General features: G+C 39.6%; 2 protein-coding genes across 3 annotated transcripts in view; both read right to left on the reverse strand.

Moving 5' to 3' along the window:
- Positions 1 to 2,401, reverse strand: part of LOC140927294 (uncharacterized) — a 4,019-nt gene extending 1,618 nt beyond the window's left edge. The window contains exon 1 of the mRNA XM_073376914.1: positions 1,048 to 2,401. Coding sequence (XP_073233015.1) covers positions 1,048 to 2,099 — 1,052 coding nt within the window. The 5' untranslated portion in view covers positions 2,100 to 2,401. The remainder of the gene's footprint in view (positions 1 to 1,047) is intronic.
- The window catches only part of LOC140927743 (N-terminal EF-hand calcium-binding protein 1-like), a 61,371-nt gene that overhangs the window by 29,495 nt on the left and 9,376 nt on the right, over positions 1 to 22,500 (reverse strand). The window contains exons 8-14 of one of the 2 annotated variants that reach the window (XM_073377427.1): positions 20,743 to 20,840; positions 20,366 to 20,445; positions 19,982 to 20,035; positions 19,690 to 19,799; positions 19,060 to 19,137; positions 16,771 to 16,862; positions 15,312 to 16,183 (exon numbers count right to left, since the gene is read on the reverse strand). In XM_073377427.1, coding sequence (XP_073233528.1) covers positions 16,155 to 16,183; positions 16,771 to 16,862; positions 19,060 to 19,137; positions 19,690 to 19,799; positions 19,982 to 20,035; positions 20,366 to 20,445; positions 20,743 to 20,840 — 541 coding nt within the window. In that variant the 3' untranslated portion in view covers positions 15,312 to 16,154. Of the gene's footprint in view, positions 1 to 15,311; positions 16,184 to 16,770; positions 16,863 to 19,059; positions 19,138 to 19,689; positions 19,800 to 19,981; positions 20,036 to 20,365; positions 20,446 to 20,742; positions 20,841 to 22,500 lie in introns of those variants that run through there. The other variant, XM_073377426.1, reaches the window with a different exon arrangement.

Raw genomic sequence — 22,500 nt, forward strand, 5'->3', positions numbered from 1 at the left:
TAGAAGATAATGTCACAGTTTTTCAATGACCATGAAATTCAGAGCCCGGGTAGTTAGTTAATCAATTGTGGCCCTGAAAAAATTTGAAGGAAAAAAAACTACGAATTTTTAAGAAAATGCTTTTTTCGTGAGATTGACTCTTAAACGCTGACAAACGTCAACAAATAGCGAAAACTATAATTTCTATATGTTTGCTTTGCTCGAAATCGCGCGCATTTACAAAGCCCTAAATTGTTTTGCGGACTTGCAAGGACCCATCGGTTATAAGGATGCCCAAAATACAGAGATGAGTCTCATAGTTTATTAGATATAATCCGTGTAAAGTTTGCTTATCATTTCCGCATAAATTATGACCTAAATTTGGAAACCGCTGAATTTCTCGAATTGGGTCTTTGCGATTTTGGTGAAACTCTGTTCAGCGCAAGGCACTAATGCGCACTATGTGTAGCCGAGAGATTTTCACAAAAAAATGCCGGCAACAACAGATTTTCGACTCAGACCTCAAAGAGGCGTGGCATTATAACCACGTGACATTTACTCCGATCGCCAAAAATTTTATGTTATATTGTAGATTGATCTATATGTTATCCATTCTATGTGTTAGACTTACGATAAAAGTAAAGGTGGGGATACCAGAGAGCTTCAAAGTAGGATGGTACCCCCCCAAAAAAACTGGGTCGAGCCACCTTAAATGTAAATTAGGCTAGAACAAGACCCTGCAAAAGCTATGTGCAGCTTTCAATAAAAAATATATTATTTGAGGAGGCTTGTTAGACTTACTCAAATTTTTGTCAAATTATTTAAATTTATAACATTGTATAAAAGATCTCGATCTGGGGAATTTTGATATCATTTTGATTTATGGCCCAGGGTATGACATTTATAAAGAGCTAAACTTTGCTGTAAATAAATAGGCAGATGACCTAGGTGTCAAATTGACTGGTCCATTGAACTACTTGAAGAAAATATGGCCCAATTTCAACTTTTCAGAGGGTAGTAATACATCTTACATGGAAGATATTCCTAGCCCTTTTACTTAATTTTTACCTTGAAATCATTTGCAGGAAAATATCTGGCTTGTGTATTGCAACAGCAGCCACCACCATCGAAATCACACCACAAACACTTGAACATGTTTGGAGGGGGTAAGGAGTACACGAATTTCCACAAACATGGCGGCCTTTCATGGTGTACTCAGGGTTGTGGCAAATCACCAAATTGTAACTTGCCACATCAGCCTTGAAGACTGTTGTTGTGAAACGATTGACTTTCTCCAACAACCCCTCTGGGAGATGCCAACCAAGAGTGTCGCCATAGACTATCATCTTGTTCTCTTCACTGACATGACATATTGTCCAGTGGGTCCCCCTTATAACATCTGTCCCAAGGACTGTCTTGCCACCACTTTTTGAAACATTCACAAAAAAGAAAAAGCCCTTCAGGTGTTTTGATTGCAACTTTCTTGTTGCTAAACGTTCCACGTCATTCACTGAATTTATGACACAGCAATAGAAATCTGACTGTTCTTTGTTTAATGTTTTAGCCATCCACATAAGAAGGTCACTTAAAACCCATCGTGTGACACAGAGAGAAGCCACTTCATTTGGTGTCATGTCATAGTTTGGAATAATATCATCAAAAGGATTCAAGTATAGAATTTCCTGAAATTTCTTTATGGAACTTTCTGGAGGATACATTTGGACAGTCAGTGGTTTAATGTATGGTTCTGAAAACCAGTTTAATTCGGCTTGGACGGCCCTTTGTAGATCCCTTGCATAATGTACTTTTAACATATCTTTAATATCAGATATGCTGAAACATTGGGAGCCATGCTGCAGATAATAGTAACCCTTCTCTTCTTTCTGCCAGAAGCTTAGCTGCTTATCCCATGTTGTTAACAGACTAAACGGTGGTATGGTTTTCAATGAAAAGGGGTCTGTTGTAATTCTTTGAGAATCTGACACAACAACATCACCATCAGCATTTCGAGGGGATTTTGTGGGGGGTAACTTGAATTCAAAGGCCTCTCTCCTGGTATGGGTGGTAAGAGCAGAAGAGGTTACTTGCTTACTGCACTTTTGCCAGTCACCAGCCTGCATGGAATAGAGTTCAGATTCATTCAGATGAGTGTTTAGTCATTGACTGCCCTCAACTCCCTCCACCACCCCCCCAAAAAAATGAATAAAAAATATAAATCAATGTACAAATGTTATCCACAGGTACACAAAGTGTAAATACAAGAGCTAATTTCAGCAAACTCTTACAGGTGGACCGCCTTTTCCCTCAATTTTGCGAGTAAAAATGACATGTAACTCTATTAGCTTAAAACAAGCATTGACTCGTCTTTAGTTTCTTCACAGATTTTTTTCTGCGAAAACGCAATGATTATTCGGTTTGCTGAAAAGGGGATTTTTGTTTCTTCCAAAGGACGTGATGGGATTTAACCAAGCTGTTTAGGTGACCATTATTTTTACATTGCTGAGGTATTTTTCGGATTCGATATACTCACCAAGGAGAGCATGTTACACTTGTAAAGTACTATCAAGCGAAAATGAAAACGCGGGAGAAAATCAACTAAAGTGTCCCGCGGCTATTTCAAGTTGCGCATTCGACCAATGAGCGTCCGGTGTATTCTCGTTCCCAGAGCCCGTCTTTCTTGGTCACGTGCTCTTTTGTTACAACTTAGAGTGACTCTGGGGACGAGAACGCGTCCGGTGCAATTCCTGTATTTAGTATGAACAGCGGTATCTGCAGGAATCGCACCGAGGTTCAGTCGGGTGTACGGGGACATTGAAGCTCTGTTTATGTCTTTTCTTCAATATATAAGTGGTAAAATCTAAGATCAATGTGGATGCAGACAAAAGGTTTCATCTCAGAATCACTCAGTGAAGTTATCCGATTTGCGACAGTTGAACTTCAACTTCTATAAGACATTGACTCTTAGCGAGTCAGCCGACTTCAAAAGAGTACTGCACTGTTTGTCTTTGAGAAATATTTAATATTATATCGTATTTTCCTGTGGACTGTCTTTTTCGTGTAAAAACCATTACTCTTGAAACGGTTAACGTAACGAATTGTCACGTCATCGCCACTGACATACTATTTTTATCTTCCAATCACAGGTCGGTGCAATTCCTGTATTTAGCTGCTAGTCTTCTGTTGGTTCCCGCCATCTTTGACTTCCGATTCGGTGAAGCGCTGGGACCGAACGTAAGTGCCGGGCTTCAAACGGAGAAATCCGAACCTTCCCGAATATTCAGCAGAATGGCGGCAGTTTCGTCGTCTCCTGTTGTTCAATCAATTGATCAAAAATCTATCCATCAGTCAGAAATTCCCCGGACACGTCATGTTAAGCATTGCAACTGCTATGAAAGAACTTTCTGAAAACAGCTTGGATGCTGGAGCTACAAACATCGAGATCAAGCTAAAAAACCACGGCCCGGACGTCTTGGAAGTCAACGAGGGCTATTACACTTAATATCCGTACCCCTAAAGAAATCCTCAATTTTTATACCTTACCCCTGGAGAATTTAATGGTTCCTCAACCGGGGGCTGCGGATATAAAATGCAATAGCCTTATGGTTTTGGCGTCGAACCACATAATTTCGAAGCTTTGATTTTGAAACATCACACATCGAAACTCAGAGATTTCTCAGATCTAACAAGTATGGAAACGTTTGGTTTTAGAGGAGAGGCTTTGAGCTCTTTGTGCGCCCTGAGGTAATCCCACTCCACCACCCCCACCCCCATTACAAAAACAATAGAAAATCAGGTAAACATAACATTGTAACAACGCTAGTTACTCTAGGATCAAAACATGAAAATCACGAAATCAATGAAAGGTATTGTTCTCATGTCTTGTCCTTTACAGGTACAAACCCTGTGAGTAAATGGAACAGCCCAAACTTTTGGTAGTAAATTTAGTTAGTCTAACACTTGAGTGCGTGGAAAATATAAGACCATCGCATCTTGCTAAAGCACCAAAAGTCTTCGCAATTACATGGAAAACACTTGAGGATATTACATGGTGGCGTTAAGATACGAGCGCAGCGAGTAAAGTATTGTTTTTTATCATAAGAGAATAAAATATATATCGTCAAGTCGTGTAATTTTCTTTTTATTATATAGAGAGTGTACAACAGTGTAAAAGCAGGAAATGACATCATCGATATCCTCACTAGTAAGAATATGGAAAATGCGCCACTTGAGTCCCAGATGAAGTTTCTTGTGAACTTCACGAGTGGTCTTTTTTCCACTAAAACACTCTTGCCTGTCAATAACTAAGTTTATCAGCTCGGCTTCCGGTACCGGGCTTCTAAAAATATGATAAATAAAAGATGAAGGTTGCCCTGTTTCTTGGCTAACTATGTCTAAATTTCGCTTCACAAAGAACAAAATGGCTGCAACGTTGCAAATATTTTTTATTTTTTATTTTGTTGCTTCGCCAAAAAAAACAAACAAACAAACTGAAGAACGTTGGCAGGGACACCGCAACAGCTGTGGCCAATTACAGCGGGCCCGGATACTAATAAAAAAAATAATAATAAAAACAAGAAATATTAAAAAGCACAGCGATACAAGAGAAACTACAGCTACATACAACAAGTTATTGGACGAGACAAGGGACGAGCACTATTACATTTTACACAGAAAGACTTGAACGAACGTGGGTCTTCACAATCATAGGAAACAGCTAACGCGGCCCTGTAATAATTAAAAATAACCGATTTAAAGGAAGCTTAGGTCGATAAGCTCAAATCTAGTTCATCCACTAAACAATTCCAAATTCTATTAGTTCTAATGAGAAAGGATTTTTAGTACGTACTTGTTTTACATTTCTTGATTATGTTTTTATTAATCATGTCGGATCCAGGGTCAAACTTTCTCAAACCTGTGTAGGTTTTTCCAACAAAGAAAAACAACTGTCTCTTCTGCTCATTACTTCGAAAAATTTCACTCACTTCAAAACCTGGATCCAGCCCCTGAATTAATAATGAGTGCTATTACACTGTTTTAACAACGAATCTATTAAGAGGCGTGACCAAACAATGAGAAAAACACCTGCCTAGTCATAACAGAACACCATCAATGAAAACTATCGATAAATATTTATGATATCTACCAACCCTATACGTACAAAATAATATTTATTTTGAAAAACAAACCAGCGGAAATGTAATGGGTTCTTTCACTTTTTACCTCTGGATGTTATATGTTGTGTGTTATATCTTATATCTTATATGTTAACTATGACGATTCTGGGTGTTGAGAGTTTCAAGAACCTCATACAATACCATACAAACTTCACTGACACTCCCTAAAGAGGGCTTTTCAGTGGGACAATGATTTTACGTCGAAACTCGAGAGTAAATCTAAAAATTACAAAATTACAATAATAAAATATTTTGAAAATGAAGAAATGATCGTCGCAGTGAACGCAATTTAAGCAATTGCGTAAAGAAGCCTGAAAATTTTTTTTTCAGGCTTATTTACGCAATTGCATAAATTGCGTTCACTGCGACGATCATTTCTTCATTTTCATTTCATTTCCGCAGTCCACATATGATTTATTTCATATATCATTAACAATAAAATGTTTTATAGAAAAAATGAAGAAAGCTATAATGTTAATAAATATTCTCTAGAATTGCAACTGAAACAGAAACAAAAAGATTAAGATAGGAAAGCAGCAAATAATTTAGCTCCAAGTTTACGCTTTAATTATAAAACATTACAAGCAGATAACGCCGTAAGGCGTTAAGAAAGAAACAATGCATACACCATGACTGGACCACGACCTGATGCTGTGAGATCATTGATCCGATTTCTAAGATCATGTCTTACGACATCGCTAGGAAAGAATTGAATTTGAACTTCTGAGACCCATCAAGTCATTCGAGTGAGAAGCTGTGAAGGAAAAGGAAAGATGGGTTTACCAAGCAGTTTTTGTACTTCCTTGTTCTTGGCTGTCACTTTTCTCTCTCCTCTATTTGTTCGCTTCAGCTTGGGTCTTAAACCATCATTTATCTCGTTCAGCTTTTGTGATGACTTCACAGGAGCATTTGACTTCACAATAGATGTATATGGCAGTTATTACAGGAACCCTCATAATTATGCCGTGGTTCAGCCAGACAGAGAGTCTGTGAAGTTTCGGGGAAGAGGCGTTCGTTCATATGAGCAAAGTTTGGGTGCAGAGATACTTCAGAGCAATGTGACTTACATATCAGTCGGCCAGTCCAGTCGTGAGATCTGCATCGAAGCCTTGGTTGTTGACACGATCATCATTGTGGATCAGCCCACCATCTTTAAAGCGACTTGCACGTCAAGGGATAGAGCCAACCCCATCCGCCCTTGTAAAGAGCTGAATTCTCACGTGCAGCCCGTACCAATATGCCCTGAAGCCTTGACGACTCTGCTGAAGGAAAGACAAGTCATTCCTAGAGACGCTCAGATTGAGAAAACTGGACCACAAGATTTTAAAGTTCCTGAATACAACACAATCAATGACTTGGGACAAGCGTCTTCGGCCATCGTTGACGGCCTAACCGATTTAAGCCGCAAAGTTCTCAAGAGTGTCGCAAATAATTTTAAAAAAGCTGCTGGGACAACCCTTAAGGAAATCGGTAAAACACTTGGCACTTTTTCAAATTTCCTGAAAGCTATGGGTCCAGTGGCTAGTATTTTCAGCGGCATCCTCTCGATCGTTACAACATTCCTCACTCCCAACCCCTGGGACGAAATGGCCAAGTACTTGGAGAAGGAATTTGATGAAGTTCATCGACGACTCTCTCACATACAAAGTGATATTGCGGATTTGAAGCGTGTTGTTCAACATGAAAACAAAGTTTGCGGAATCGGACGTAAGCTGGAAGCTATCCGTTACTCGCTTAGGAGGTATAAGAAAATGGTAAAGGGACTCTCTAGGAACAAGGTGTGCGGAGCGAACAATCTCCTCAATAGAACCGAAGTAAAGGATTTCATGGAACAATATAAGGAACAGTATGTAGATGACAGTCTCTTGGACCTGTATGGGGTGGAGTATGGGGAAGTTTTAGAAGCTTCGTCGCTGCTTAAGCCGCTGATGCGTGCTTACTGCCTTACTGACCCAAACAAAGTTCAAAAGTTCATGGAAGATATATCGAACTACGCGTATGCTGGTTCTCTTGCCCATGATGCGTTTGAGAGTCTGAAGTGTCGTCAGGAAGGACGTCAAGACTGTGAAGACCAAAGCGATTTAGAGAAAGAAGAGAAACACGAATGGATGATGAAGGTGTACAATTTCCTGACCAAAGCGAATGCCATCAAAGAAGCTGCTTCTAACCTCGCCTATGGATTGCAGTTGGACCTCAAACATGACCTGAACTCGACGATCTACAAGCATTTGGAGGAAGCAGGGTCTTACAGAAACCGGTGGGACTTGTATTACTCCAGGGATTTGCTCTACGCAGTGGATAACCAAATCACTAATAAACTGGATGACATAAACGATTGGCCCGAGGCTTGCATGGTAAACCTGGATGAAAAGGCCATCGCTGTTTACGTCGCACAACTCAAAGAGAACGTCACAGACTACGCCAATGCCGATTATGTTCCATGGGACTTACCCACGGGAATCGAGTTACGATACACCGACCATCACGTCAGGACTGGAAAACACGGATATAAGAAGAAGTATTTTAACGACGGCGATGCAAAATTCTCGTGTTCTCACGTTACCTATGCGTGTGACGTGTCCTTTTGGAGAGATCCTACAAGAGATATGCCTCATCCAAATGGTTACGTCATTTCCTTCCTGTTCAGCCCCAGGAGCTATCATATAAAGGGCTACATGGATGACTTCAAGTCCTTCCCATACTTTGAAGAGATTGAGAGAAAGGATGTCACTCCCGAGGTGGTGGTTAAAAGGATACCGATTTATGTTTTTCACGTAACATATAAATATTGGAAGGAAAAGGTTAGCTTGGCTGGAAGTGTGTTTCTGGCGACCAGAAAACGTAGACATTCGAGAGACTACTTTGCATTTATTCCTGACTTTTCCTGATTTAATACTATATAGTAAATAATGATTCAGCGGAGAAAATAATCCAGTGCCTACTTTGGAATGTGAATGGCTGGGTTGTTTTGCTGCGTATCTAGAAACGCCCGACTACGTGTGTTAGTTTGGGTTCTTAGAAATGTTTGCTTGTTTGTTTTTTTAAGTGATTGTATTCTTGGCAAAAATGTTTATGCTATGCATTTCATTACTATTCGACCTTATTATTTCCTCTGTCTGGAAAATATCGTACGTTAGTAAATTGTTCTGGCAAACATTTTTTTCAGAGGACGGTTAGGACTTCAAAAACAGACGTTTTTCCGTGCTACTCGTAGGGTCCTCTCGCTTAGCTGGCGGGCAGGCGTGGAGCGCCAAATGTGACAATATTTAGATAAAAATAAAATTCTGCTAATCAATAAATATATGTGCCATTGTCAATATTGAGGTCATTACTCATGTATTTGGGTCATTCAAAATAAATATTTTTACTGTTACTAGTTATATCTATCTTGCTGAAAATAACATTTTTCTGTCATTCCATTATTTCGTACAACTGTCTGTCACCCTCACCTATAGCGTGAGCACATATAAGGTGATGGACAAGCTCATGCCAAGAAGAAGGATGCGTGTTAAAGAGAGAGACTTTCCCTACATGACCGCACAGTGGAAGGAAGCTATACGTAAGAAGAGAAAATATGCAAAACGGCACAGGAAAAACCCCTAAAGAAGAAAGTGAAGAGCAAATGAAAAAATGGAGGAGTCAGATGTCAACTTCCCTCTTTCATTGCTCTCAGATAGAGGACCTAAAGATAGGGCTTCTTCAGAGTAATACCAAATGATTATTTGACTTAATAGCTTTATTTCAACTGATAAGACCAGTCAGTCAATTCAACTAAAAATGGCTTGTATTAATCGGTGACCAGTATAATACAATATATAAGGAATTATATAAAAATGTCAAAAAATCTACATAAGCTAGCTAATATCGTAAAAGAGTCTAATTAATCTAAATTATAAAATACTACAAACATGATCTGCACGGTCAGTGTCCATTAAGTAATTGAAAATACTTTTCTTGAAACATGAAAAACTGCCCTGCTCCCGGATTTCTTTAGGTAGGGAGTTCCAGTCTCTGGCGGCTGAAAATTACAAGGTTGTCTGCACACACTTAGTTTTTACATTAGGAAGATCTTACAGGGTAGAGTCCGGCTCTAAATTGATCGGCAATGTCTTTCCGAGCGATAACTTCAGGGGAACCCAACAGCAGAATGTTTCCAAATACGCTCAAAGTGTCTCAAATGGTTTTGTCTGTGCTTTATAAAGCCTGTTTGGTTAATTTGGAGTTGCCCTAAAAACGATCTGTTCGAATGTCTTAGGGGAACTTTGGTTGTCACGAAAGTTCTCGATGGCTTTTTCGTCTACTCCGAAAGTGTCAGCTACCCTTATGGGTCCGGTCGAAAGTTTGAGGACATGAAGTAGCCTTGCTTTCATCAGAAAATCATAGGTTATTGTACGCCAAGGTGTTCTTGATGGCATGCTTAGACCCAATCATCGCCTCACATTACTTGTGATTGCTGATCAAACCGTTCTTGTTCCACCATGATACAACATTTTCGAGGTCTCCATTGACGCACTTCCAAGCTACTTACACTTCCCTTGCGCTTGCATAAATTGCTGTATCGTCAGCGTAGAGAATGATGTTACTATCCCTGCACACATCTGTGATGCCATTGATGTGAATATTAAACAGAGACAGCCCGAGGACCGACCTCTGAGGGAACCCAAATGTAATAGATCGTCGTTCGGACTCAACACCACCACATGAGACAAACTGACATCTGAACTGGATGACATTGATGGTTTAGTTTAGTTTATTTTGAATGACTTATGGTCACACATTACCAATAGTCTCATCAAGGTTGGCTGTTTTTATTATTATTATTTTTTATAAATAGAAATACGGAAAGTGCTATCAAAACTATCCAAAGAGAAGGACTGTGAAGCATTGGCAGAGCGGATCAAACCTTGCGAGAATCATTTGAATTGGAGCTGTGCTACAGCAACATTTAGTGGCAACCGAAAAGTCATCTGTGCCAAGTTCAGTTCGATCTTTCCTTAATTAGCCACATTATTAACAAGCACTCCGCTCCAGTCTTACAAATGCCCTATTTAATAAATGCTCTCACAGAGCAATATTCAACCAAGGAAATGGCTGAAAGTTGGTAAGGAGCTAATTACATCAGTGTTACATGCTTTGATGTTAACAATACCAGTTCCCGTAATAAACTAGAAATGGTCTTGTTGTTTTAATTTCCTCTATTTGCACATTTATTTGTTTTTGTTTACTGTTTAGCACCAGTTGGCCTATGAAGAGTTGTATAGTACCCTAACCAACAATAACCTAGTGAAAGGAATAAAGAAAGCATCCCCTTTTGCACAAACAAGTTACCTTGAAGGCTTCCACTCAGTTTTAAATCATTTCACACCAAAAATGATCGCCTACTTCTATGTTGGAATGTACTGCAGGTGCCTGTACTTCAAGTTATTTGAGCTTCATGTAGTTTACTGTGTGTTACAGTGTGGAGGTAGCACGTCACATTATATAACTGATTATCCAAATATGTACGTTTCCAGTGCTCATACTGTGAAGCTAGGCGTAAGGAACCAAAACACAAGCTCTGCAATGACAATCCTTGAATAAATCTGAATGTGTTCTCATGGGCATATTCTCGCTGCAGTTCATTTTCACTTTAACCTGCAAGGGAACATAAAGCACAGAAACGCTGATCATGAAGAACAGTCGAAGGTGACGTACCCCAAGTTTAAGAATGGCGAGGCAGTTGTGAGGAATGCCAGGGTGTCTCATAACTATGGTAACACAGCATTTATTATTTTCTTGAAATAAGTGACTCTGACAGACTTCTTTATCCCATTGACCAGCATTTCGGCGGTGATGACGAGGATACAGTAGAATCCCAGTATGACAAAGTGCTAAGGGAGTGGCAAATGCGTTTGTTATAATAGGGTTCTTTTTTTCCCATACATTTTACTCCTACTGGACCAAAACGTTTTTTTGTTATTCTGGAAACTTTTTTGATATAAGGTAAAGGCGCACTCGAGCCAAAGGCCCACACGGCCGGAGCTTATCCCGGTTTCCGTAGCATGAAGAACCTTGGAGTATTGCTACTCCCCCCTGGACGGGATGCTAGTCCATCGCAGAGTTACCCCCAGCAGTATATCGCCGGTACCCATTTATAAACCTGGGTGAAGAGAGACAAAGGGGAGTAAAGTTCCTTGTTTAAGGAAACAACGCGACGGGCGAGGCTTGAACCCCGGACCTCCAGATCCGGAGTTTCAGGCGTTAACCACTCGGCCACACAGGACACCACTTTTTTTTATACAAGGTTCCACTGTAGCCTCTAGCCTCTTTCAACGGCAGTATGTTCAATAATCAGTGTTAAATTTGTACATTTATTGTTTCCTAATATAAGTTAGTGGTTACATTTGTTGTTATACATATGAATAATTTCAACAGTTTTAATTAATGTAACACTTTTAATTTAGATCACGATGAAGAACTTTTCCAAACATTTATGACAGCCAGCAATGAGCAAAAAAAAGAGCTGCAGAAAAATTAGAAGAGGTGACGCCTTCTCCAATGAATTCTATGCTGAAAAAAATAAACCCGGATCACATGCGGTGCAAAAAAGAGTAGACAGGACTAAGAAAGGTGTGGAAAATGTTTCCCCAACCACTCCAGGTATGAAACAGCTCATGACAATAAGGAATGTTGTCAAGCACGGTAATAACACTTTGACTTTGACTCTCTTGTATGACTTGTCCTGCCTGCTTTCTATGTTGACTTTCTAAGGAATTGTTTTAGTGGGCAGTGGGTGAGGGGATGGGTGGGGGGTGATAGATGGACTTTCATAATACCAATCGCTCTTGTTTTCTTCCTTTCTCTCTTTTTTTTCTAGTTTCAGAGCCTGGTGTCCAAGGGGATGAACCAGAAACTAGACAGAGGGCACCCCCAAAGCTCCCTAAAGGTGTTCAGTGTGTCGACGGCCCATGTAGTGACACTAGTATGTGGTGGACTGTCCCAGGAATAAAAAAACAAAAATAAATTTTTGCTTTGACAGTAGATGCATCATTGAAATATTTGTATTTTTGTGATATCTCCTTATTTAGAAAGAAAAAAAGTAAAAATTGTTCAAATTTTTATGTACCACAGAAATGTTGACTTTAATCTATTTGGTTCTGTTTTTCTCTAGTTTGTAGACCCTTGGGTTGAAATATAGTAAAATAAATATAATGTCACCTAATCAGTCCCCGTATGAAATCAATCATATGTCATCTTCATCCAAGTCAAATCCTTTGAAAATGTCATCCTTGGCACATAGAAATGTTCTTCTGATAGCAGTGTAGTGAAATGCTGGCAAAGAAATCCTTTTTTCCTTTTTTTCTTGTTTCCTAAAAATCCATACACCAGTCTTGAAAATTCTCGATAAGCGATTCACACTCCGCAGAAAGTTGTAATAAAACGAGGGTTGTCCAATACACCCGCACTGTAACGGTCCGTATAATACACGTGGGGCTACATAAAAATCCTCAACAGTCCGCTGCTCGCTGTCGCCCTCTCGCCTGGGACGGCCATATCCATATGCCTATCCACTCAAAAGATACAGCGTTTTGAAATTTGAATTTCCCGCCATTTTGTGCCATTTTTAGTTACAAAATGGTGGAAAATTGAACTTTCAAAACGCTATATCTTTTGAGTGGATAGGCACTTTTCAAATTTTTTTTTTTCACTTTTGACATCCTTGTGGTGAGTTCATTCAGAAACCATCATTAGATATCCCATGACACTAAAAACAAATTTGGCGGGAACTTTGTGTCATTTTCCGCCAAAAATTCCAAAATCTAAAAAACAAAAAAACATACGTTTGGCTTTGGAATGGTGAGTTCTAAATTTTTGCAGAACTAGTTTTCGTACAAGGATCGAACGTTATTTTTAATTGTATTCGATGACATATTCTTGTGCCCTTTCTCAACGATTAGGTCACTGTTTTCTTGCCATATCGTAGAACATGTGCATGGCCTCTTGCATGCGGCAATGTTCTTGTTGCAGTGAGGTGTTGCATGTCTCCTATTCTCATGCGCGGTTTCCGGTTTCGGTCAGGAGCCGAGTCAGCATGTTGAATAACCTCTTTCCCGAAGGTCTGCGTGAATGTGCGTGTTTTTTTTTTTTTTGTTTTTTTTTTTTCCGAGGATGACATAGTTGACAAAAGAAACTAGGAACGAGTTTTTTCAACAAATAGTTTTGACGTTACGTTTGACGCAGTGCCGTCATGGTTTGAAGGACTAAAAATCGTCGCAGAAGCTGTAAGGCGTTGTTTATTCATTGTTCGTCGCACATGCACACTTATGCCTCCTACACCCACACTTTATTTCTATTCTAGGTTTTTTTGATTCTCTATTTCTGAACGCTTTTTTAAACAACACATTACCCAAATGGCACCCTGGGAAGATGTGGCGGTTAGTGAAGTAGTAGTTTCCGGGAGGTTTAAAACAACGGGAAATTTTCAACCTGTAAATCGGTCCCGAAAAGTGGTTAATCGCTTAGTAGAGGTTCCACCTATATAGCCTGCAGTGCAAGCGTTTTCCAGGGGGTTGAGATACCCGAACACTAGAATACGCAGGAGTTGTGGTGTGTACGAGACACCTCGCCTCTTACCCACACTGCTGACTGAGCTATTGATCGATCGCGCCAACGAGGGCAATTTCTGCTCTCCCCAGTCTGCTCCATCTGCTTTCAAAATCAAACTGGCTGCCATAAACATCTTATATGACAAGTTTGGAGAAGTAGTTTAAAGATCAACACCGTGACAATTGGTCTTAGGAGTTCATTGACTTGAATTCTCATTATTTCTTCCCCTTATACTGTCCTTAACTATGAGGAAAAAATTTGATACTTGTCACATCTGGGGCTTAATGGGATAGAGTTTTCAAAGGGAGACGAGACTAAAGCTCACTTGATTTCTTCTCCAGGATTTGAAGTTTTGTCTTTCTGATTGCGACTTAATTCTTTCGACCCGAATCCCATACATCAACCCTCAACCGAGTGAAACATCCTTTATTGGCCATACGAACTACACTCGAACACGTTTGAGGGACCTTAAACAAACCGACTCATGTCAATGATACAGACAACCAAGCCAATAATGGTTTGTCCAAGTTTGTGATGTTACTTCTTTCCTGACGATAATAAATTTGCTTGATAACCGAAGTTCGAGTTTCTTTTCTCTTTTCTTTTTAATACGATGCCTCGACTTCACTTTTGTCACAGCTAACTTAAACTGTGACCGCGGGCTCTCTGTAAGATCAGTAAGTCAGAGAGTAACTTCGTAGTGAGATTTTTGGACGGGTGACTCGATTTTTTCCTTCCCTATGCTTGGTACGCGTGATGTACGTTAGGTGCGCATTTGAGCAAGGTATATCAGCGTATTTTATTGCTCACACTCTCCTTTAGCCACACTTGTTCGAGAACCAAGAACCGTTCGCACCAGAATTTCTGCTTCTTTACCAGTAAGGACAGTTTGCGTTCAGACATCCCCTACGTCACCAGAATTTCTGCTTCTTTACCAGTAAGGACAGTTTGCGTTTAGACATCCCCTACGTCAACTGCTTTCACGTGAAGCGAATCACAGTAAATAAATATGAGGAGATTCTGTAGGGGGGGGGGGGGGGGACCTAGAGTCGATACCAAGGTTTGTTGTACGGGCTAGCTGCTTGTTTTCCCATCAGCGAGCGTTTTCATTGGTCACTTCGAGGTCACATGAGAAAAACACTGTAAAATCTATGACGTCACAGGGTACTAACAGCGCCCTGATAACCGCAAATTTTGACCGCTCGCCGAGATTTACGTAAGTTTCATGTGCGCGTAGAAGTTTTTCTTCGTTGGGGTTATATCAAATCACTTCATGTCTGGTCCTTCCGTCAACTATTTGATTTTGTTTCCCGAGGAAATATTGAGATTTATGGGACCATTCTTTAAACAGTTCTGACAGCACGGTATGTTTTTTAAAGAAGCCTCAAGTCGTACCTCATGTCGGTCTGTTCTCTCTGCAGGTTCGTAGATGGAGTCAATGTAAAAGAAAAGGAAAAAGACAAAGAGAAAAGGAAGGACAAGAAAAAGGCATGTTAAACAAATTATAAAAAAAGAACTACATACGCCTTCATAGGATAAAATATCTCAGTTTATTAAAATGGTCAAAAGCTTTGCTGAAAACTGAAATTGGCGCATATAGAGCGTCGGTTGTGTACCAAGTAGTTTCCGAGTTGAAGTGCATTTAAAGTAGTGGTTAAGAGAAATTTTAAAATAACCTTTGGAGAAAACATCAGCTACTACGTCCAGACTCGATTCTTGCCCTTTTGAGGTTAATTGTTTTATAGCTTATCTTTAAGAAACTATACTTGTTTGATGTCAAGATGTTATTGTTGCAAAGTTAGAGAGAAAAACTGAAAAGGAAGTTAAGCTCAATTATCGATTTTAAATGAACACGTTCAAGAAGGGAAGTACAGTCGACTGTCTCTTAACATACACCTTATAAAGTAGACAGCTAGGGTTCTTGTTCTGTTTGTTTTGATTTAACCGAAGAAAGTTCGTGTTGCGAAAAGTAAAATATTGAAACTCCTTCACCAAACAAAATGTACTCAAATATATGTAACTGGCAAATTGAAAGTGGCCGTAATGTTAATTTTAATTGATACAACAAAAAAAGGCCGGAAAGTGCAATAGTTTTCTTTTTTTGCTACTTAGATCTCTGCTATTTACATTATTTGAAACGAGAATCGAGCACTGAAATCATAAATCACTTGGGTCTTTTTTTTCAGGCACCCGTCAAATATGCTATTAGATCTACCTAAGTGTAACAATAAAGGGCATGGGCTGATTCTTTTTGTCTTTTATTATTATTATTATTATTATTATCATTTTGCCGCTTTCTGCGAGATTGTCAATAAAATCACGGTTTTCTGAGACAAGCCACCCAAGTACCAATGCTTGGTACTATACTCTTTAGTTATTACTAAAAAGGCCTGCACTCTTTGGAGACTGAGATGTTTAGCTGGTTTGTCCTCTCCACCAAGAAGCTAGAAATTTAAGAGAACGTTAATAGTGTTTTAAAAGAAAAGTCAAAGATATGAAACAAACTTGACGTTTCGATGGCTTCATGTCTTCATTATCAAAAGCTAAGAAAGTAACATGATTGGTGGGCATATTAAATATAGACAAAAAAAGTGCGTAAAAGGGCAGGTAAACAGTAAACAGTGTTAAAAGGGAAACAGTAAGATGTGATAACAGAGATGTCTAGGGTGACTAATGACTGGGAAGACTGAGATGACTGGGATGATTAGGGCGAACTATAGCCTAGCAATATGCCACGCATGCTCATTAAAGATTTTACTCGATTCATGCACAGTCTTTCTCCAGTTCACCAAAATCAAGCAAACAAAAGAAAGGAAGACTCTACTTATAGGGTGGGGGTAAAGGTATTCGCTGGCAACTGCTGACAGGGTGGGGGGAAAGGTATTCGCTGGCGACTGCTGACAGGGTGGGGGTAAAAGTATTCGCTGGCGACTGCTGACAGGGTAGGGGTAAAGGTATTCGCTGGCAACCTGATGGTTGTTATTTTCAATCAGGAATTTAAGTTTAATATTCCAAAGGAACTTCAACTTACCAGGAACAGCCATCTTGTGGTACTCTTCAGGTTGCTCTAAGTGATCAATATTACCACGCATGAACATCTTAGAGGTGTCTGAAGAAAAGTGGCTGTTTACAAAAGTATTAAAATCATAATATTATTATGCTGCAGCTGGAATCGTCTAAAATAAAAGCTAAGCACACTTGGATTTGTGCCCATGAATTCTGTAATAATAACTAAGCCAGATGCAACAGTCCCCCACCGTAAAGTTCCAAAAGTAACGGCCCTCCTCACTTTCGGATTTAGTAGCCTTCTCCTGCTACTTTTGGCGGCTTGCTAGTTTCGGGTAGCTAAAACGTGTACTGTACATGGGCCGAGCCGTTCGAAGTTACGGTAATAACATCGCACAGAATGTGAAAACATCCACACATCATATTGAAGAAACTTATTTCAAGTTATTGCTTTGAATAATAATTCCAAAAAATGTAATTAAACTTTAAGAGATTTTATAGTCATGTCCTTTGAACAGGAATGACAAAGATCATTATTATCGCTAAAAATATATTTCGAATCAGTTTGATATGCCTATTATATTTCCTTTATTTCATGCAAAAAAGCGAAATTACGTTTTAGGTCGGTACTCTCGGAGGGTCATTATTTTAGGGGGATCTCTACTTTCCGGATTTTCTTACACCAGTGAAAGGGTCGTTACTTTCGAAACTTAACGGAAAGTGGAGTGGCCGGGTGTAAAACCTTAGCGGCAAGCGGTGAAGCCGCAACCTGGCTCAATTTGTTCAAATGGTGAGTAGTGTTTCCCCAGGATAACGTAAATGATTATCTACTGGGCAGTGATTTCTGCGGTAGATAGTGGTATTTAAGTTTTACTAAACAACCTAACTCTGGACGCTGCAGAGATTTTTCATTTGCGGGTTCCGGACTTGGTCAAGTCTTTAAAAGTGTCTTAACTTTTTTTCGCGAAAACTCGAACTTCACTTGCCTGCGTAGCAGGCGCTTGAAAGTACTGAATGGGCGCAAGAAGGAACGGTTGGCGGGAGGGAGAATGCAAAGTCATTCATAGAGCACTTCGAAGGCAAGGTGCGCTTTTAACCCATTCGCTCCTGGAGATTTTGCCGAAAAACGCGTTTTGAAGCTAGTCGAGCGGTTTTCTGGTGACTGTCGTGCTATAAAGAGCTAAAACTTACCACAAACCGGTTTACAGGTCGTACACTTCGCGGCCTTCTGATCCAGATGCAAAATATCAGCTTGCGAAGTTCGGGCATGCGCAGAAAGCAAAATTTTTGGGGGGTTTAAAAGTGACACAGCAGTCTTGACTTTTACTTTTCGCTTTCTCTCCTCGCTTCTTTTTTCGCTTTTCTTGTCTCATTTTTTTTTCTCTTGCTGGGCATTTAGTAGGCTTCATTTTGGTGGGAAGAGTTTTTTAGGAAAGCTTTTAGGATCTTAGGATAAGGTGAAAGGAAAGGTAGGTGAGCAATGGAGCAAGATTTTCATGGAGATTTTCAGGTCAATGTCACGTGGTTTTTTGCTTCTTTCTCCGGTGTCCTTGACTGAATTGTGCTCATTCTGGTACGATTTGAAAGATCTCTTCACTCTGCACAAGTTAACGAAGGAAGTTGTCCTTGACCGTTAAAACTGATGACGTCACAAAGGGTGGAAAGGACCTGGATCCGCACGGGCGGTTACGGGCGGTTCAGGGGCGAATGGGTTAAGCACATGCCTATAAGCATTACATAACTCGACCAATACCATCCCCAAGAGACTCGTAAATGTGACCTAAAACTTACGACATTGCAAGTGAATCGGCATGAAACATATTGGTTGGTGTATGTGTTTTGTTTAAGTTAGTCATCATCATTTACATTCTTTTTATTATAGTCTTGCGTTAATGACAAAACTAACCAGCCAATAATTCTTCTCTCGCGCGCCTCCCTTGCGCACCTCGTTCTTTCCTGCTCTTCCAAGCACCTGCGAGGCAGGGTAAATCTTCACCGAGAAAGTGTCAGCTGTTGGCTAACTGCGACGCTTTCCATCGCTTGAGAGAAAATACCTTTGGTACCCAGGGTATGAAGTCGTGACTGTGACTGTGGATTTGGTTTGAAAGATCTTTCCCTCGCTGAACAAGTGGTTGGGGTCGCTTACACAAGAGGTGGTCTTTTATGAGAAGTTTCAACTAATGTATAGGACTTGGAATGGGAACATTTTGGTGTTTTGGATACACGATCCCATAAAGAAGCCAGTCGCTTATGAGGGGTGGTTGGACATGGAGGTTTCATAACTGTAATAAATTATTATGCTAACATTTCTAACCTGTTTAAATCCTCACTGTTTGCCCAGATTTCATAAACCATAAATGTATTTGTTCCCGTGATAGTGCGCACACCAAGGCTGCAACGGTGGAAATAATTATGATCATGTTGATTACTTTCAACGTACATTATCTGTATTTTCAAGGGAAGAATAACCATTTGCTAACTGATTTAAAAGCCTAAATGCCAGGCATTTTTTTAGGCTACAGGGTTTGTGCCTCGTAACTGGGTCAAAATAATTAGGGAGCTTTAAGCAACAACGACGGCGACGGCAACAAGAACGGCAAAAAACCAATAGGTTTGGACTGGCAAAACAACAACTTTGCACATGCATCACGATTTTTGTACATTTTTTTGCCGTCGATGCACGACCACAACGTGAAAATGCCTAATTTCGCGTTTTGTCGTGGACGTGAACACAAGACAACGACTTTCTTTTTCTTTTCCTGAACTTTGATACAGTCTTTTTGAATTCAGCTCCAGAAAAATTTGCCAACATTTGACGAATTGAACGAATTGGAACAAGCCCGATAAAGTTTGAAGTAGTGCAAATTTACTTTTTAAGTGACGTTTTCGAAGCCGTCACCGTTGTTTTTGCTTAAGCGCCCTACAAATATTGCTAGGAACTTACTGCAAGCAGCCTTCTGCCATTGATGTTGACGCTATGTAGCTCTTCAGATTTGAACGAAAAGCCTTTCCTGCCTTGGAATGAACTTGGAATTTCCTAGACACCAAAACCACCTGAAAAGCCACACAGAAAAGAGTTTGTTTCCTACGAAAGAAGCTGGGGCCGGAGTCATGCTCATAGTAGCCGAGAAGATCCCTGGACCCCGACACAAAGTAACAGCCCTGCACTGTATTATACCAGTACTTCAGGGATAACAAATTTTTAATAGACAAAGTATAAATGGAATTTTATTTACCAACTGCTCATTTCCAAGTTCTACTTCTTCTTCATCAATAACATCAAACTTGACCTGTTAAATGTATCAGACTTAAAGAGTGAAAACATAGCCTACTAGCAAGCTCTTGAGGGTTGGGAAAGGGGTCGGGAGATGATGAGAGCTAGCGCTTGCTTTTTTCTTTGCCTATAGCCATCCCCCAAGGGCTTGCTCACAGGCCAGCTAGTTAAATTAAAAATATAACAGTTGTTGTATTAAAAAGGTTAAATACATGTACAGCACCATTACATACCAATAACATGTACAAAGAAGTCAACAAAATCCGAGAAAACCATGCCGACAAGTAAAGTAAATCTCACTTAACGCAAAAACAATAAATAAATTAAATAACTAGAAAAAATGTACCTTATTTTCAAGCTTGCCAATGAGCTCTCTTAGTCTATCAACCTCTACGGACAAACCATGTCTCAATGCCTGCTGAGATGCTGTACGTGAATAGAATGATGTACATGTATTCATTAGCTAAGAAAAAAAATGAACGCATTAATTAACTAAAACATAAAGATAAAGATGTGAAGGCGAATATGATTCTCACAGTTGAATAAACAACCTACGCGGCTGAAAAAGAACCTGAACATTTTCAAGACTGACAGGGACAAGTAAACTGAAGCCTAATTTTTTTCAGGTTCTTTTTCAACTGCTTAATAGATTGTTCATTCAACCGCAAGGATCATACTCCTTTCCATTTGTTTAAATATTATTGACATTTTTATTTTACATACCATCAAGACTTGTTTGCTGTGAAAATGAGTGCATTTTTCTCTTCATCCTTCCTCCTCTAATGTTCACATTTGTAACTTCAGCTTGACAGACATCAGGCCTTCTCAAATAACAACAAAGCAAGTCTTGAGTGTAAGGTCAAAGGATGAATGGTACCTTGGCTACATGTATAACAGGTGAAGGTTTGTATTCCTATGAACTATAGCTGAGATTACCAAATTTTATTACAGCAGAAAAAAAGAAATTCGGCATACGCCAGGGGCTACCGCACCTTAATTACACAGAGTTAATTTTTAAATCTTTATCAAGCAATGAAGATGATGTGAACTGCAGAAATACACAATTAAATGAAGATATCATCGTCGCAGTTGTAATTGCAGTTTAAGTAATTGCAATTACACCCCAAAAAATTTCGGGACCTCAACTGGATTCATTTAAATATATCTTCATTTAAATTTGTCTTTCCGCAGTTCACATCATCTCCATTGCTTCATTCCATTCATGGGTTAAGATGAACTCAACAAATTGACCTGCTCCCAATATATGGGTCTCCATAGTTCAATTGGTTAGAGCCTATTCACTTCCTTTTAATTGTTCTAAAACTCTTTGATTAGGAATAATTTTTACAATAAAGTTAAGAGTTTGATTCCAAATATTACCCTTTTACCTGTGAACGTTTTGATCAATGAGCTGATGAAAACACATCTAATTACTACATTAATTAACAATTCATGAGATATATTTCAGCTTGCTTCGACTTTTGCGACGAACTATTAACAAAGTAGTTTAATTGGCCAGTGATTAAATTTTAGCTTTTGAAATACTGTATGTACTTGTATGGTCCTGCAAATAAAGCTTGTTGTTGTTGTTGTTGTTGTTGTTGTTAGAACACTAGGCAGTGGTAATGTAGAGGCCACGGGTTCAAATCCCGTTGAAGTCCCGGAATTTTTTTTGGGTTAATTTGCAATTGCTTAAATTGCAATTACGACAGCAACGATTGTATCCCCATTTAAATTTATAAGTCTTTATTCATAATTGAATTTAGTCGGTGGAAAATTAGAAGTTGTCATTATATTTTTGCCTTGGGATGGCTAATTAAGTGTACCCATCAGCATGCAAAAATTTTGCCTCCTAACATCAGACATGTATACCGTTTGTATTAAACACAAATTGTGTTTGTCAGGTCTATAGACCAGTTCCTTTGCGTGCATTCCTTTGGGGTGGCCCGACTCAAGATAAGTGATCAGATCACAGGGGAGACTCCCATATGAAAGGGGCAGGGATGCTTGTCGTCTCGCTTAGGAATGTAAATTTCGGATTTTGGTCTCACTTAGGGTGTTTTGAGCAAAACGCCACTATATTTAGCCGTAAAGGTCTCTTTTAGGGTTATGCGCGAAGAAATATAAAAATATATATATTTTTCAACTCATTTTATTTACTCCATTCGTGTAATCAAAGTTTAAAATGGTCTCTTTTAGGGGTCAAAAACGGTTGGGTCACGCCCAGATTGGTCACCTTTATGGGTTTACTTCAAAATTTCCAACGAGCATCCCAGCTCCCATTTCATGTGGTAGTCCCCCTCCCCTCCACGCCGTGGATCTGAAATCACTGCAGATCATGGTACATCAACTGAACTGACCGAAGTATATCCCTTACCAGGGTGGGTTAATGAGTTCCTTTGATGTACCAACTCTGATCCATGTTATCTCAGATCCTGATCTCGGTCAAGATTGTGCTAATAGAATGCACCCTTCATTAGA

Source organism: Porites lutea, chromosome 2 (assembly GCF_958299795.1).
Source record: "Porites lutea chromosome 2, jaPorLute2.1, whole genome shotgun sequence".
Lineage (NCBI taxonomy): Eukaryota > Metazoa > Cnidaria > Anthozoa > Scleractinia > Poritidae > Porites > Porites lutea.